At 39.4% G+C, this 17,015-nt stretch overlaps 2 protein-coding genes across 2 annotated transcripts in view; both read right to left on the reverse strand.

Moving 5' to 3' along the window:
* EPB41L2 (erythrocyte membrane protein band 4.1 like 2) overlaps positions 1-17,015 on the reverse strand; it is a 205,214-nt gene that overhangs the window by 21,861 nt on the left and 166,338 nt on the right. Inside the window, exons 13-19 of the mRNA XM_040965558.1 lie at positions 16,655-16,827; positions 12,023-12,085; positions 10,013-10,159; positions 8,687-8,788; positions 4,024-4,077; positions 3,255-3,818; positions 1,296-1,418 (exon numbers count right to left, since the gene is read on the reverse strand). Of these exons, the coding sequence (XP_040821492.1) occupies positions 1,296-1,418; positions 3,255-3,818; positions 4,024-4,077; positions 8,687-8,788; positions 10,013-10,159; positions 12,023-12,085; positions 16,655-16,827 (1,226 nt within the window). The remainder of the gene's footprint in view (positions 1-1,295; positions 1,419-3,254; positions 3,819-4,023; positions 4,078-8,686; positions 8,789-10,012; positions 10,160-12,022; positions 12,086-16,654; positions 16,828-17,015) is intronic.
* Positions 13,849-15,784, reverse strand: LOC121146205 (band 4.1-like protein 3). The gene has a single exon (XM_040965559.1). It carries the CDS (start codon positions 14,758-14,760, stop codon positions 14,176-14,178), a length of 585 nt encoding a protein of 194 aa, XP_040821493.1. The 5' UTR covers positions 14,761-15,784; the 3' UTR covers positions 13,849-14,175.

Genomic DNA, 17,015 nt, shown 5'->3' on the forward strand with positions numbered 1-17,015 from the left:
TCATATTACTAAGCAACAGAATCCAAGATAAACTGAACCTGCATGATTTACTATTTCATTTCAAGTAGATTTTTTCCCAATGATATTGTTCTTAAACAGCTTGTGTGATATAAGCATATATACATGTACAAATATTGCATTTCTATATGCATGCATCTTCTTGCTATGTATCAAATATATACCCCACACATATATTAAAATGTCTGACTTGTTTTCCCTGATACTGGAAGACATAGCAGAGTTTTGAAGAATAAATAACAAAGCAAGAGAATAGCCTAGCAGTTTATGTTAAGGTCACCAAGCTTATCTGCCTTCTGTGTCCAGACGCAAACAAAAGGATGTAACCACAAGGTCCAGAGCCCTCTGCGTTCCGAGGAAAACCTCTCTCAAATTGGGGTCAGGCACTCATAGTTTTTTATAAGAGCATGTGCCATGACATAGACATGTAATTCCCACTGCCCCCACAGCCGTTCATAAAAAACAAACAAACAAATCCGCTTGTGCTCATGATGCAATCTATGTACACAAAGATAATGTACCTAAAATACAATTACGGGATGCATCCCACACATCCACTAGACCTTTTCAAGTATGCTTTGAAAGGGCAATCACCTGCCTTCCTCGAGCATGGCAGAAGCCTATTCCCTTTCCCCTGTGAGTGGGACACAGGTTTGTTAAATATACTTGGAAACAGTTCCACTTTGAAATAATGATTACATTTTTATTGTTGATAAAATTAAAGTTAATCAAATGCTTAGTATCTGATAATTCTGTATACACATAGAATAGAAGTTTATAAATGATGACATGTGTCTTCAGAAAACAGTCCTATGTGAAGAAGCCCTGGCCTGTGTGCATGTGCATGTCTGTGTTACCTGCAAGCACACAGTGTGTGACTGAGTCAAGGGGGTAAAAACTGTAACTGCTAAGCCACAAATCACAGACTATATCACAGCCAGTAAGCCTTGCAACATGATCTGTTTCCTAAGTGCACATTAAATTCTTGGAAACAAAGCCAGAAATGTCTTCCAATATTACAAACATAAGATCAATACTCCCTGTCCTAACTAATCATACAGACAGTTCCACTATAATTACAGGGTCATCAACCTGACCACATATCTGCTATAATCTGTGAAAGCAACATCACAAGTTATGTTGCTGTTGAAGTCTAGGACATATAAAGTCATGTCAAAATCTGAAACATGTAGACAGGAAAAGATAGAATGAAGGCCAAAGCAAGACACACTGAGCTAAGAGAGAATTCAGCTAGCCCAAGTCTGGAGCTTTGATACCTGTGGAGACTCATATGTGATGGTTTTGGTCTCAGTTTGGACAATGGGGACTTCCTTGGTGGAGATTTCTGTTCTCTGTGAGGCATCAGAAATTGTTACCATCTCTGTTTTTACCACTGGTGGCTGGGGTGGAGAGGAAGGGAAAATTAAATTCTAGAGGTAATAAAGTTAAAATGTATAAAGGAACCTTCAAAAATAAGTGTAAAATCATATTCAAACACACACTCATGCACAAAAGAAAAGCAAATATCCAAAAACAAATATACAGAAGAAAAATTTCCTTCAAATATAGCATATATATACACATACGCATGTAACACACGTACACATATGGACACATATGTGTTTATATGTGTGTATATATGAAAAATAACATAATGGCTCCAGATTTTTTCTCTTCCAATTATGGTGCCTCCTCCAACTACTTAAATTATCAAGCCAATGTACAAATTATATATTTTTTAGATATCTATAAATTGTATCTATCCTATGTATATATAGTCCCATGGTCTATATGAAAGCTCTTGTTCACTGGCACGCCAGTGAGGAGGCTGAGGCTTGCTCTTCTGCCCAGAACGTCCTTTCTGCATTACTGACAACAAATACAACATCTTCGAAAAGACATCTTCAAATCTGATGATTTCTGCTTATACTTGTCTAAAATGTGCAGTGTTTCTTTCGTATTGCTCACACTAATCTCAAATTACTCTATCAATGTTGTGTTAAAACTCTAAATGATTTAGAACGTTACGGGAGAGGCAGATTTGACAGCCTGTTGACATTGTAGTCTGCTGAGGTTGTCAGTTTAGTACGACACCAGACAATGTTACCACCAAAATATTCCAGCACTTTCTCTGAGAGAAAATTCCCAATAGGTATAATTATCGAACGAGGAACAATCTCTTATTCGCTGCAGAAAACGCTAGTTCAAAGTGTCCAAAGATTTTTGAACCATCTTCTCTGAGGTAAAACAAGAAGTTTAAAACAAATCCATGTAATTATTTCAAGGCAAAGTCACTTCAAGATTTTTCTAATCCATCACAGATAGCAGATACAGATCAATGTCTACATTACAGCCAGGTAAGTCTGGAATCAAGAACTAATCCCATGGCAGTAAACCATGGCTCAGCCTCACGCACTTCCAAATGAGATACACACTGCATTTGGTGACCAAGACTTCATCTACCCGGAACCTGTAAAGATTTCTGTCTTGGAGAAAAAAACAAAAATCCTTATCTAGCGTAGATAATCACCAAACACAAGATCAGCTTGCAAATAATCCAGAACAGACGTTAGGACTCAATTGAGAAGAGAAGGATATTCTATTAGATCAACAGTCTAGCCTCTGGCTGCCTGGATCAAAGAGAAGTCTCTTAACCAAACCATACATTCCCTAGGTTCTAAAAATGAAGTCATGATGGTATTGCAAAAATCATGTTCTCATCACTGCTGGCGCTGCATTCAGAGCTCCACAGTAAGCAAAAGCCTGCCATCATTTCTAACCATCTTATGGTATAAGAGTGAAGAAAATGAGCCAAAAAGTCATCCCCAACCATGACAAAAGTAGCACACACACTGGCATCGAACATTCTTTCCGCATTACCTACACGTTTCCCCAAGGAAACCAAGAGAAAAAGGCATGTAGTGTGAGGAAGCAGTGCAACTAAGGAAAAATCTGGAAGCATCAAGAACATGCAAAGAAAAACTGAAAGGCGAAATGGAGAAGAAAAAAATGATGCAACGGTTGTAGGAGAGTTTACCCTACATGCGATCCAGTTGCAGAAAGGCTAGAAATCATGAACTGAGCTGGCAGAAAATCGCCCTTCCTCCCAGGAGAGAGCAAAGTCAGATTCTCGTTGAAACAGCTGAAGAATTGGGAGGATAGCTGAAGAAGCAGCAGGTGCTGGCCACCTGAGAAAGAGCTCAACAGATTAGTTCCCACGCAGGACTCCCATTTACCTCAGAACAACAAATAATCTGTGGCAAAACATCAACGTCAACATGAGACACCTCTCCGTTAACTCTATGTTGCTCTTCCTCTGTTTCTTCTCTCACGTCTTGCTTAAGAGCGCCTTCGTTGACACTCTTCTCTCCAGAGAGCTCCTGGGCAACTACCTTCTCCTGGGCCACTGTGTCTACTGTGGGTACACTGGCACCTGCTTGCCTGTCTGGGCTGGCTTCTGGCACTGCTTCCTCCCTCTCTACTACCTTGGCTGCTCGGCTGGCTTCTTCCTCCATCTCTTCTTCATCCTCCTCCTGTTCTTCCCTGATGGTGCCCTCGGTCACACGGTGGTGGGGTCGGTACTCTCCCACATCTTCCTCCTCACTCTCGCTGTGGCTGCTGCTCTCAGAAGACAGGGAGGTGGAGTCTTTTTGTGCCACAGGCTCCACCTTACGAATCTCCCCAGGACCACTCCCAGGTGATAGCTCGTTACCATTCATTTCTTCCGTGATTACTCTTTCGTCTTTCCCAACCTCTGCCCGCTGCTTCTCCTCCACTACATTCAGAGTCTCATGTGAACTCTGCACAAGAAAAAAAAAAATGGATGAGGGAAAACAAAAAGACATGAATAAACAAAAACAATGGAAACCCAAAATAACTGATGGCAGAGTCATGTCATGGAGAAAAACACAGATGGTTATGATGGCTGACTGAAAGGGAAGCGGGGGAATGCGAGGGGAGATGAGAACGTCAGGCAATGATGTCAACATGGAAAACGGGGAGAACCTTAACAGCATCCCTGGCTCCAAGGCAAGGCCCTTCGGACTCAGGAGCACGTGTCTGCAGAACAAAAAGCAACCAGGGACACACAATCAATAAAGTTTTACCTCAACAACCACCAAAAAACAAACAACAACAGAAGACTGACACTGCAAAGACAGAGCAGCAAGAATTGACACCCACAAACATCTGTGCACAAAGACACACAAACGTAAACTGGGACAGACTCTGAAGCTTGCACAAGTAAAAACACAAATGCAGCCAGCACACTCCAAGAAACAAAATGCTTGTAATATAGTTCTACTTGTCAGCTCTATTTAGGTAGTGAAAGATGTGTATTAAATATCTGAGCCATACTAAGGTTTCCTGATGGTTTTCAAAAATACATTTAAAAACCTTTAAAACCTACTCAACAATTTTTATTTTTAATCAAACTATAGCCTAGACCCTCACTTTCGAAATGGATAGATTATTAAGCATATGGTACTATTATTTTTACTAATTTATAAAGCATTCATTTTAGAAATGGTTATTACCATCCTAGTTTGTATTTTATATTAGAAAAGACATATCATACGTCAGGGTGGAGAGCAATGGTGGCTTCCAGGGTTTTTCTCTTAGAATTTGGATCCTCCTCCAGCATCTTTGAAAGATGAACCAAGTCCACTTTTTGACACGTTCATCCCTACCACCCGCTTCTCTGGAGTGAAGCTGCTCTAGCTGATTCCCAAGCACACACATGTCCAACAGACAGCTGCTGTATGCATGCATGATATGTGGATGTATCAATGATACGAATCATGAACTAGTTTGAAAATTTCCTTATGAAGGAGTTAGCTTTAAAAGCTTTAAATTGAGAAAGAACAGTCAACTTTTTGATATTCAAGGGACACTACTGTCTGGACTCTAAGTTCAGAATAATTCAGCCAGTGACAGAAGCCCTGTGTATTCAAGATCGTGTCTCTGTGCCGAATGGAGAAGGGCACCGGGCCTCTGTACCTTCTGGCCACTGCGTGTAGTGAAGTTGCCAACATGGTGACTGGACTGCAGCTGCCTCCTACAGAAGATGGCAGGACTTCTTCACCTGCCCCAGTGACATGGGCAACCACGGGCTAAAGGTGCCAAATTGACACAAATCCCAATAATACATACAAGATAAAAGCTTCCTTTGGTCTCCTCTGCTATGCTTAAGTACATGGCAAGGGTATGTATTAATTTGCTCAAAATTATTAGCATGCAAATTATGTTCTCAACCAGAGAGTCATCCTTCTAGATATCAAACTAAACCTATTTTAACAAACAGATGTTATTTAACTAAGACTATTTATAATTTCTTTATAAATGTATCTATTGCTAGAACCTTTATAAGACATCCATTTCTAATATAGGTCAGTGAATTCACTTAGACTCAACTGGCCAGATGGGTCTGCCCAAGTTCAGGGAATCCCTATGGGTCCAAGATAATTACTTCACCTTCAATATTTCCACAAGAATTTTCACACAACTATTAATTGTTTTCAATAGTTTCCACAGAATTATTAAAATGACAAGCCAGCAGAAGATGCCTGCAGCTTGAATTATGAGACGCTACACTGCAAAGCACACCAAGCTTCTTGGTTGAGGGTTTCCTCAACAGCTTGGGCCCTAAGCTTAAAGGATTCTCTGAATTTAGGCAGATTTTTGTTGTTGTTGTTTATCAAAACAACCAGGGGAAATATGTAGTTTATATTTCTCCCTCATGTCCAAATTCAGTCATTGTTTCCTAAGTGCTTCTCCCAGGAAGATTTCATTGCAGCAGGGAATGTGAATCAAAATATCTGAAAATGAAAATCGGGCTGTACGTGGCATTTAGTAACAGGGGAAACAAAATAAAATGCACCTCAGGCAAGTGTGAGAAGAGCGAGGAAGAAAGCCATTCAGAAGGTGCATTAGAGTTCACAACAGCGCCCTCTGCTGTCCAAGTGGTGGCTGAAGGGAAGGTGGCTTTCATGCTACCAGAAAAACCCTCTTCACTAAAGAAAATTGATGTTATCTCCTCTTCTAGGCTCTAGAGAGGTCAGAAAAGGAAGAGCAAAGAATTAACAATGAGAACAAGCAGTGGTGACCTACTGATGGGAAGGAAAGATTATACAAGAAAGAACAACAGAGCAGCACAAAATGAAAGATGAGAATTCTCAAAGATTCTGCAGCATGCATAAATTGACGTTGGCCTGAACACCACCATCCCCACCCTGCTTGACAATCCTTGGTGGCTGCAACTACACAAACCAACTAAAACTCCCCTGTTTGTCACTGAAGCTTTACAAAACTGAGCACCATCAGACACCTTCATCTATTCTTCAGGCAGTTTCTTGGTCACTGCAGAGAACAGCTCTGTGTTTGCTGTATTGGAGCCTGGATTTCTATGATCCACCTCTCTGGCCTCCAATTTTTCCATAAGCACTCTGTAACTTGCTGATTTTGCTGGATCTGCAGACCATTTAATCGTCTGTTTGTGTAAGACCTTCTTCCATAGCTAATCTAATGCCTACCATTCCCTCCTTTCTTCCTACTGCTTTGCACAATAAACACTGACATAAACCCACAGTATTTCCCCAACACATGCTAAACATGCCACAGAATTTCATTTTGAAAATGGAAAGACAAACTTACAAGTGAAACCTCAGCGAGGATTGTAAAAATTGCATGTCCCTGAATAACTGGTAAGGGAAATCTCACCTTCATATTTTTGCCCTTTAAACAAGGATGTCCAACTTGGATGAAAGAACTGGGTCTGTCCTCAGAAACAGGGGAGGTCACAAGAGCTCCTAGAAAGCCCTCCCTCATGTCACAGGTGTACAAGAATAATTCCAGATAAAGCCCAACAAAGACCGAACACAAAAACATAGACTGTTAGAGTCAAAACTAACACATTGAAAAAAAAAAAAAAACCGGCAGATTAAACTCTCTCACATTTTCAACTAACAGAGTGGCGTGAAATTTGAGGAAAAAATTGATGAAGTATAGACGGGTCGGAAAATATCTGCCTGATGAACAACTGTAGTTAAAACAACTCACGCGTATGTCATTTAACTATGTTTTCCTGCACATATTGAAAGAACAGAAAAAAGCAGCAACTTCAAGTGCAGAAAACCATCTCAGACCTCTTTGAGATTGAACTTTCACATTATATCACCTCAATTTAACCTCTACAACAAAATAATTTATATACTATGGTTTTATGTTATACATTCCTTAAAACATGGGATTCAGAAAAATAATAACTTTAAACATATTCACACAAATTCTAAAGCATACTATCAAAAAAATGTCAAAGGACATCACTTTAAATTTGATCAAATGATGCTATTCAACTTGTTCAAGAGATCCGATTTTTAAGGCAGAGTATTTTAAAAGTATGTGACACTGAAGTCTTCAATGCACACCTAGAATCCAACTGGCCCTGGGTTTTAGGATTAGCTTAAAGTACAGAAATGTACCACTGCTTCACCGCATGACATGCTCTTTCTCATTTTCAGGGTTCTTGAAATACTTTGTCTCAACTGGACCTAAAGTTTCTGTAGAGAATTTCCATTTATTTTGCCTCCTCCCCCAACACATCATGTGCTTTGATGCACGCTTCTTGTTGTTAACAAGAAAATGTTAACAAGAGACAGGAAAATGCTCTTCCTTTCTCTCTAATCTCTGTTGTCATTCACACTCTCTATCATCCATTCCTCATGCAGCAGCAGAGGGATTTCTGCCAGACCCGTGCAGGATCAATTCACCACTCACCTCCAAACTCTGTATTGGCATTCCCATCCCTCCTAAGATACAATTCCTAACTGTCAATGTGGGTTTCAGAGCACTGACATGGTCTGCCTTCTTCATGTTTCCCCTTGCTCTTTCAGTTCCTAAAGCTCCTTGCTTTGGGGACTATTTTATCTGCTCTTCTGACATGTGGAAAAACCTTCCTCTGTCTACTTCCTGGCTATCACGAAGGTCTCATCCCAAATACGAGCATCTCCTGACCACCAGGGTAAAAGCAGCCACTGCCTCTGCCCGTCTAACTCAACACTGCATCTCTTGACACTTGGTACCTGAGGCTCTCTGCCTGCTCTGTGATCACATTATTGTTTATGTATTTACAATCTATCTCCTCCAGCAGCATAAACATTCTGCAATTAACAGAATAAGCAAAATCAGTAGAAGCAAAAGAATGAGAATGTAAAAGCAATGGAAAGTTAGCTTCCTGGATAACACTGGATATTCCACGTACATTGGCGCACACAGAGAAATCGAGGAGAGACTGCCATGAAGCATCAAACTATATTTTACCATTAAAAAAAATTAAAACTTAAGTTTTCTGTATGTGATTAGTAAACTAGTAACTGAAAGCACATAGTTTATTTTTAAACAGCACAGTGGACTTAGGAGCTGTGCAGTGCATTTTTATGTGAAATTACAGTTTTCCAACTGTCAAGCCACACATATCAAGTTAGTGCTTCTGCAATATGTTTCTCCTCCCAGTGGTCCTATGCTTCTATACTGGAACTTTCACTTTTCAAATGTTTAAAAATTGATTTCCGAGATAATTTGACACATTGTAAAATGAGACACATCTTATGGCTGTAAACAGAAAAGGAAATGTGGCAAAGCAAGGATAGATCCAAGGACGCAAGGTGAACACCTTGTCTGCCTCCTGAGACTGCTCTTCAACTCTCCGCGTGGCCGCCTTCAGGTACTTCTCCTTCATGGATAAAATATCCTTGAAAAGATGGTCGCCTTTTCTCTATTGTTTTAAACAACAGACATAATCAACAGATAAGACACACACATTACACCTGCAGCGGCACAGACATAAGCAGCTGTGGGGTCAGTGGAACAGCGTCAGGCGCGCACAAAGGAAAGGCAAACCACAGCAGGTCAGCAGCGCCTCACACTGGAGCACGCTGCCCAAGCTCATCTCCCCTCCGAAATCGGAGAGGCAGACCTTTTCCTCAGCCCCTCCCACACATTGTTTTAAACATGACTATTTCTAAAGATTCTGTTTTTCAGCGCAACAGTTACAGTGACTCATCCATCCTCAAAGAGCTATTTTCCCTTCAGTGTCATAAACTTACAAATGTAAAGCAACGAACAGCGTTGCTTTCCAAGGAAAAGTAAAGGAAAATACCAGTAGACTACCTAGACTGAATGTCTACCACTGGCAACATTCAAGCTAAACAAGACACTGAAAAGAACAAGGATGAAATCACAGTGTAACATTTACACTTTTTAAATTCAAAATTAAACATAGTATGATCATTGTCTCTTAAGTATGATAGATAAGCCTACTGAATTTCCTGGCCAACAACAAAAGGGATTTGAGAGTATCAGAAAGGAACAGATATTAACATTAAGAGAGAAGTATTTTGACAATAGATTTTAAAAGTAATACATCTGTTAGTGGTCGGGAGAAGGAAATGGTACAAGGGAAAAAAGAGCAAGTATGGGAAGATGCTTTTATAACACGACATAACACAGCTGGACGTTCCAATATTCGCTTGCATTTCACATACCATTTTACAAGTTTTCAATAGGGCTCATTAGTTTTTAAAGTCTTAACTCATTATTCTCACAGTAATGATCTGAAACCATTGTAAATGTTATCTGCATTCCTTTAATTATTTCATTTATTGAATAAACTTTATTACTTAAGTGAATAACCAAATAGCTTATTTAATAAAATGTTTATTTCCGAGTTGTCCTATGCTAGCACTTCATGACTATTAATATACCAGCATAAAAGAGTGAAATTGCTTTGAAACTTTTGGAACTCATACAATCTACCTAGGGAAAGACCAGTAAGTATTATACTGTTAATAAATATTTAGTATTTTAAACATTATTAGCAATTACATAAAAATATTAAATGGGAGTATTATGTAATTTCCCAAGAATCAACATAGGACATTAACAACCTTAGTTTTACTGAAAAACAAGACATACAGCCAAGAAACAGCTAGTGACATACCCCTTGTGTCTGTAGGGACAGAGGTGTGATACGTCGTTTTTCCCATTCATTGGGGCGCGGCTCAGGTGTGGATTCCATAAAATTGCGTTTGAGTTCACTAATGCTAGCCTGATGCTTCAGTATGTCCTCCTGGGCCTTATCCAGCTCCTAGCAACACGCAACGTAACAAAAGGGGAACACATCCAAAAGGAAAAAAAAACCCCAGTAGGACAAAAGCAAAAATAAGACAAAGCAAATTTATAAAAAACAAAACAAAACTCAGTAAAGGAAGAAAAATGCCGAGTCTCAAAAGCCATTATTATCACCTAAGGATAGCATTAATGAGTTGCACAAAAATTTAAAAATAAAGGCAATGTGTATAGCTTTTAACAGATTTTTAAAGGACTCTAATTTCTTCCCATTTAGAACTTTTAAAGCACTAATTGTTTGCAGTAACAGAAGGAATCTATGAAGCTGTTTGAAGTGGCCATCCTCCTTCCCAATGCTTGGATTCAAATGAAGCCTATTATTTTGGACCAGCAAATTTACCTCATTAGTGTACTATTAAAACCGCATTCTATCAGCACAGAAAATCGAGTATAGAATAAAGGCAGACCAAAAGCACACTGGGCCTTAAAGGGAAATCCAGTCCAGGATCATCCAAAAAAGAAAGGAAAAAAACCTCAGTCTGTCTTTTATCCAAGAAATTCCAGTGGAGGCTTTTAGTTCCTAAGGAGTGAAAATGCGTGCTTCCCGGGGCTGTATCCGTTTGACATCTCTGTGTGATAAATGAACCTCTCACTGGCTTCAAATACTTGCCAACTGCAAAAGTGCAGCCCAGCCATCGCATGTACAAAATAGGCTTTCTAGAGACACAGACGGAGGAAAACTGCCAGGTTATGTTTCACTGGAGTAGACCCTGAAGAGTGGTACTTAAAGGACTTTTTGGAGTGGCCCTGATAAATGGTGAAGGTGGGAGTGGAAAGCAATTAGCTGATAGGATGTATGATCTTAACCAAATTTTAAAATAGTTTCTTAAATTTCAAGAATCATAGGGCCACCTGTACATTTAGTTTTCATCCCACTCCCAGAGGAACAGATCATGCATCTGATAAAATTAGATACTCCATATTCATGCACAAGCATAGTAGCTCATTTATGAGCTTCTATAGCCATTTGCAAAACTCCGAAAAAATCTGAAAGTCTTTGCATGGCATGGAAAAAGTGACCATGGCTTGAGATCAGGCACATTTCTTGCATTTGTTCAAAGTGATGTTATTTATTATATGTCACAGCATTTTAGTAAGGTAAGCAAAAATATATTTCCAACAGTTATCAAAGCTGCCAAAAGCAATCAGATTAGTCACATTACTGAGAGTGGCGTTTCTCCACCGAATAAACCACCGAACACTGCCCTAGAACAAGCAAAGGAATGCTCTCATGTGACACAGGGAACACATTTCATATTCCTAATGGGCTGTCCAGGCTTTTCCTTTCTATTTTCCCTCTTGATTGTTCTTTCTTTCTAGTCAAAACAATCAGATTTGTTGGGAAACTCTCCAACAGAAGACTTTCCGTGGACCACATTCCTAATTGCATGGATTTAGGGCAAAGATGCAGAGTCAAATTATTTCCTGCCAGATCAGCAACTATCCATTGGAGTTAATGTACATGATGGGTGGAAGCACATTACTGCAGACTCCACACCCTAGAGATAACCAGCAGGAGGGAAAGCAGCTTGCTTGTACGACTTCAAGATGAATAGATAAAAACTGTATTCATTGGACAAACAGAACTCTTTTTTTTTTTCCCAATTGTCACTTTGAGAACTTCTGGTGGACATATTGCTGCTACCTCAGCCACTTGGAAAGGACACAGTAAGACTAGCAACATGCACTCCCAAGGAGCATCTCCCCCATGCATCTCATGCATCGTGCTTGAAGGCAACTTCCAGCCAGCCTGGGCGTGACCTCCCATCCACAGCAGCCTGGCAGCCATCGGGACAGAGACGTTGTCTTAGATTATACAAACCTCCAACATTAAATTGCTATGTCTGACATAAATATTATCCCCTTCTACTCTCAGGGAATTTTTCTGTGAAATTAAATCACACACAGGGGGGGAAAGGCAAATAAACGTAAGTGCATCAAACAGCAAGCATCGGAAATGACCCAGAGTTTGACATTAAATAAGAGGAATAAAAAAATCTTAACACTAAGAGCCACAGCAAATGAAACTAACAAATAAACCCTGGAAGAGCATTCTCTTCTCCCTCCCCAACAGCACAACGGCAGGCAGCAGCCACATATTGAATTTTAGTGAAAACACAGCCACCTCATCCAGGTGTAGTTCCTCTTCTTCCATCTTCACCTGAGAGTTATCACAGCAAATGGCCAGAAAGAAGGGGAGAATTAGTGGAAACTCTACCCCAATGCAACAGAGAAGCTGTATTGAACTTGACCAGAATTACCAACCTTTCTTGTCTGGCCCTCAGAAGCTGCAGAATACTAAGCCACTTGGTCTTTCTTCACCTGCAGTGTTGTACAAATGATGGAAATGACCCTTGGGAAAGGCATAATGGAGGATGGAGGCTTCACTCTTTCTCAGTCCCTCGTCTATGCTCTGCTTTTGAAGGTATTTTTTGTTTTGAATGAAAATATTAGAGTCCAAAAGTAGCATAATTCAATCTGTTCTAGTTTAAAATGTGTAAGGGTACAATGTTGCGAAATTTGTCCTGAACTTTACATTGGGAACAACCATTTGCCATACTAGTTAGTTTTTAAATGAGAATTTCTCTCCTGGAGGAATGAGGACTGGTTTGTTTATTAGCTACCTGCTTATCGAAATGGTGGATATTAAAAAGTCTTTTAAATATAGGCACTTTGTTTTTTTAAAAATTATTGAAATAAAAATAGCTTGTGTAGTTGGACATTTCTCACTATTGATAACGGCCCAAGAGAAAGAATTTGTAGGCTTAAAACTAGCATAAATATTAGCTGAATATTGATGCCAGGAAAAGAATGGCAAGAATGAAAAAACGTTGATTTTGATATCAAAGAAAAACAGTTTAATGATTACAGGCTACTTTACACCAAACATTCTTTTCTTTCTTTACTGCCATGATACTGCCAATTCTAAAAGTCCAAGCCAGTTACCTTAAAAATTATATCCTTGGTATTCATGAAGAGTAAATAGGGAACTCCAGGTATTATTATTGGAAGCAAATCATGAAATTATCATTCGGCAATCAGTTAAGAACCATCTCCCAATTCCTTGATCAACACATAACTCTTTAAAATGTTGGTCTTTGGTATTTATGAGGTAAACCTTAGAAATTGTGGTGTCTCCTAAGGCATTCTATTGTATTATCTTCACATTGTTCTCTGGGTTTGTTCTAAATTTTGTGATTTATTCTGTGTATTCCCAGTATTCACAAAATGTGAGATATTGTATCACCAGAAAATTCAACAAAATAACTTAAAAATACTGTACATGTTAACACTGACTCAGTAATACAGGGACAGCATAACAGAAGAAAAGTTTTTCTATTCAAAGGTAAAAACTCTCAAATTAGATATTTAATTCATAGCACTAAGGGTTCAGATATTCAAAAAAAATCACGTTTCATTTTCCACACCACACACATCTGTTAAAGGTAAGGATGGTGTCTCTTTCACAAAATTACATGATTTAGGATTGGGAAAAAACTACACCAACTAAAATTCATTTGGTCTGCAAATGTTGTAATTACAGGGAGACAAGGATTTTTTAAGATTAAATTTACAAATGTCAGGAGTAAAGGTTACAGATATATTCTTATAAATGCAAGAACAAGCTTGGATTTTGAATGAGAGAAATAATTTTAAAAAGTCTCACCCTAAAGGAACAGCATTGACACTTTTCTGCAAAAGGGAGGTAAAAAATATGAGTTTTTACAGGTAACACAGGATTTCCTATCTCATATTTCTTTTGTTAAAATCTAGTGTATCCTTGATATTCATGAAACAATGCTGTCATCTTCCTTTCAACTTAAAATGTGAGAAGTGTCTACACTTCTTTCTCATGCACTATAATGTTCATTAGTGTACAAATAACAGTGTTGAGATTTATGCACAAGTTTACACTCTAAATTAGGAGGGAATATCATGAAGAAGTGAAGGCTCCCTGACCCCACAAAGTGGAGCTTAGGAGAAAGTGCCACTAAGGGATTCCTCTTCCTCTGCTTTATTACTCAAGTCACAGTCCCAAGACACATGAAACGAGTTTACTTTAGCCTCTAGATAGCAGAGGGCTAGAGTCAGAGGAAGAGAAAAGGTGAGAGAAAAAGAAACTGATTGAGAAGCCGAGAGTAGCAGCCCAAAAATGAGGATAAGTGAAGGGATGAATGAAGGGGAAGTGACAGGGACATAGTGCTGAATGTCAGGGGGCAGAAAGGAGACCCAGACCTTGGGGAGGCTGGGGAAAGCAAGATAGCCATCTTCATCAAGAAGGGACGGCAAGCCAGAGGGGAAGCATTTGTGCAAACTAAAGGAGAAGTAGGCCAACTCCGAATCCTTGTGGTCAGCTGTTTGAAGAGTCTTCTCTGGAAGGGGGTAAGGACAGTCAGGCTGAGGGGCTACGGCAGGATCCAGCACCGGATCCGGGGTGGCACCTTCAGGGTCTCCCTGCCCTGCTGGTTCACCTGTGGAAAGGAGCTCTAGTTTGTCTACTGTGATCTGGTCGGCCTCCCCAAAGGGGTCTTCCTCTGAAATGTCGGAAAGCAAATCCATTTCAGGGACTGGCAACAGGTTTGGGAGAAAAGATGAGGCATAGCGGATGAGCGGTGAAGGTGGGCAAATGGAAACAGTCTATTTTCAGGGGTAAATCCATGATTGAATATGAAATTACACAAGAGATCAAGTCAAAGGAAAAACAAATGCAAGAAGAAAGAAAAGAAGAAATGGGTCATTAGTGAAGACTTTACTCTGAAGTAGGGATCAAATAACACATTGCTCTTATAAAATGACTTAAATGACTCGTTTTTAAAACTGGAGTACTTTCAGTATGTAAAATCCATAGGTACTAACTGACATTTTCAAGCTGGTTGCAAATAAATCCCATCAAGTCCAATACTAGTATTTAATCTTAAACCCGGTTGCTGAAAAATGTTCAAAGTATTGGCAAAAAAAAGCCAACATATCCATTTGTTTGCTGAAGAAAAGCAGAATTTCCTTTAGAATTTAAAAGAACATTTTCTGTTTTATATAGTGTGTCAAATTAAGCAACAAGGAGCAAAGACTTTCTGAAATTCTGAGCTCTTCTGTTTCAGATGTAAACACTTACTAGCATAATTATAAAAATGATTGACACCTTCTCAGCAGTTAACGAAATACCTTGTTGGACTCAGTCTATATTCTCAACTAATGTTCAAACACATAATTTTCACATATTACGACCACAAATCAGTTAGCAATGAAATGCAAATGACTGGCTATCATGTATGAGGCAGACACTTGTGCTGAGGCAACAAAACCCACCTGATCCCTCAGCAGCTATCGACACAGGAATTCCTGTGGTACTGGCAACCACTTTATCTAGCAGATTGCTTATATATTCAAAGTTACATTTGGAATGCATTACAAATCAAGGGAATGATTGCATTCATTTTTAGCGAAATGTTTTCACATGTTATGCATAAGACAAACACAGGCAGGGGTGGCGCTGTGGAGTAACAGATAAGGCCTCTCCTTGGGCGCTGGCATCCCATATGGATGCTGGATTGAGTCCCAGGGAGTGCACAGTTTAAAATCCAGCTCCCTTCTAATGTGCCTGGGGAAGTAGCAGATGGTTCAAGTACATGGGTTCTTCCACCCACAAAGGAGACCTGGAAAAAATCTCCTGGCTCCTGGCTTCAGACCAGTACAGCTCCAGCATTTGTGGTCATTTAGAGAGTGAACCAAAGGACAGGTATCTCTCTTTCTCTCCTTTTCTCTCTCTGCAACTCTACCTGTCAGACAAAATTTCCTTAAAAGTCACTTTATATACACAATACAAGTGATCTGAAGAACTCAAGCTTTTCAAATAAAAAACATTAAAGCAACTTTGCTGCCCAGAGTAATAAAAATAGTGACAAATTTAAGAACACAGTACAGACTCCTTCTCCATGATGATATATGCACAAAAAACAAACCTATCATCAACACGCCATTGTCTCACTCATTATTTACAAAGCAGTTACTCTTGGATGTACAATATCTTCCCAGTTGTAGATTTTATATAATAACCTTTGTGCATGTCAAAAATTCAATAATTAAAATAAACAATACACTATAAACTCTACTTGTAACAAACAGGTATAAATTTCAAATCATCCCTAGCATTTATAATATGGGGGTTTAATCAGAAAGGATGATCATACAGACAGAAAAAAAGGCCCATGTGTTACTCACTTGCATCACTATAACTTTAACCAAAATATTCTGCTTTCAGTAACAATCAAGAAAACAAAACGTTAGCGATCACAGTCCCAACCACGAAGACTGGACGTGCATTTCCTACTGGGAAATAACGTCAACAGGAGAATGTACAAAATCAAAATGTTTGATTTCTGGAATAGAAAATGCAACAGATGAGCCCTAGTCTAGGGAGCCCTTTCCAACCACAGACCGTGCTGAGATGCCATACCTTTCCTTCCAGCAGTGGCAGCTGGGAAGCTTTACTGGGGCTTCTGATTTCCCTCCTGCTGTCCTCATCTTGTACCACAGCCATGCTGACAACTCCAGGTCCATAGGGTGAGATCTCCCCAGCGGGGCCAGGAAACTCTTTTCCAAGTCTTTGGTCCATAACTCCAAGCGCGGCTGGCAAGAAAGAAAATTTTATTTTATCTCGGGCCATGGAAATAGAAAAACTTCCCTGAAATTTACCTCCTAACAGTTAATCAGGCAGCATGTGAATAATGAACAGGGACACACTGCTTGAATTTTGAAAACATCGACACATAAGGTTAACTCATTTTTAAAACTTTCACTAAGCCCTTAAGGTATTC

This window comes from Ochotona curzoniae, unplaced genomic scaffold (genome assembly GCF_017591425.1).
Source record: "Ochotona curzoniae isolate NIBS_2020 unplaced genomic scaffold, NIBS_Ocur_1.0 scaffold_3890, whole genome shotgun sequence".
Taxonomy (NCBI): domain Eukaryota; kingdom Metazoa; phylum Chordata; class Mammalia; order Lagomorpha; family Ochotonidae; genus Ochotona; species Ochotona curzoniae.

Coding starts and splice junctions, on each gene's coding strand:
- LOC121146205 (XM_040965559.1), bottom strand. CDS start 14,760: ATGGATTTGCTTTCCGACATTTCAGAGGAAGACCCCTTTGGGGAGGCC.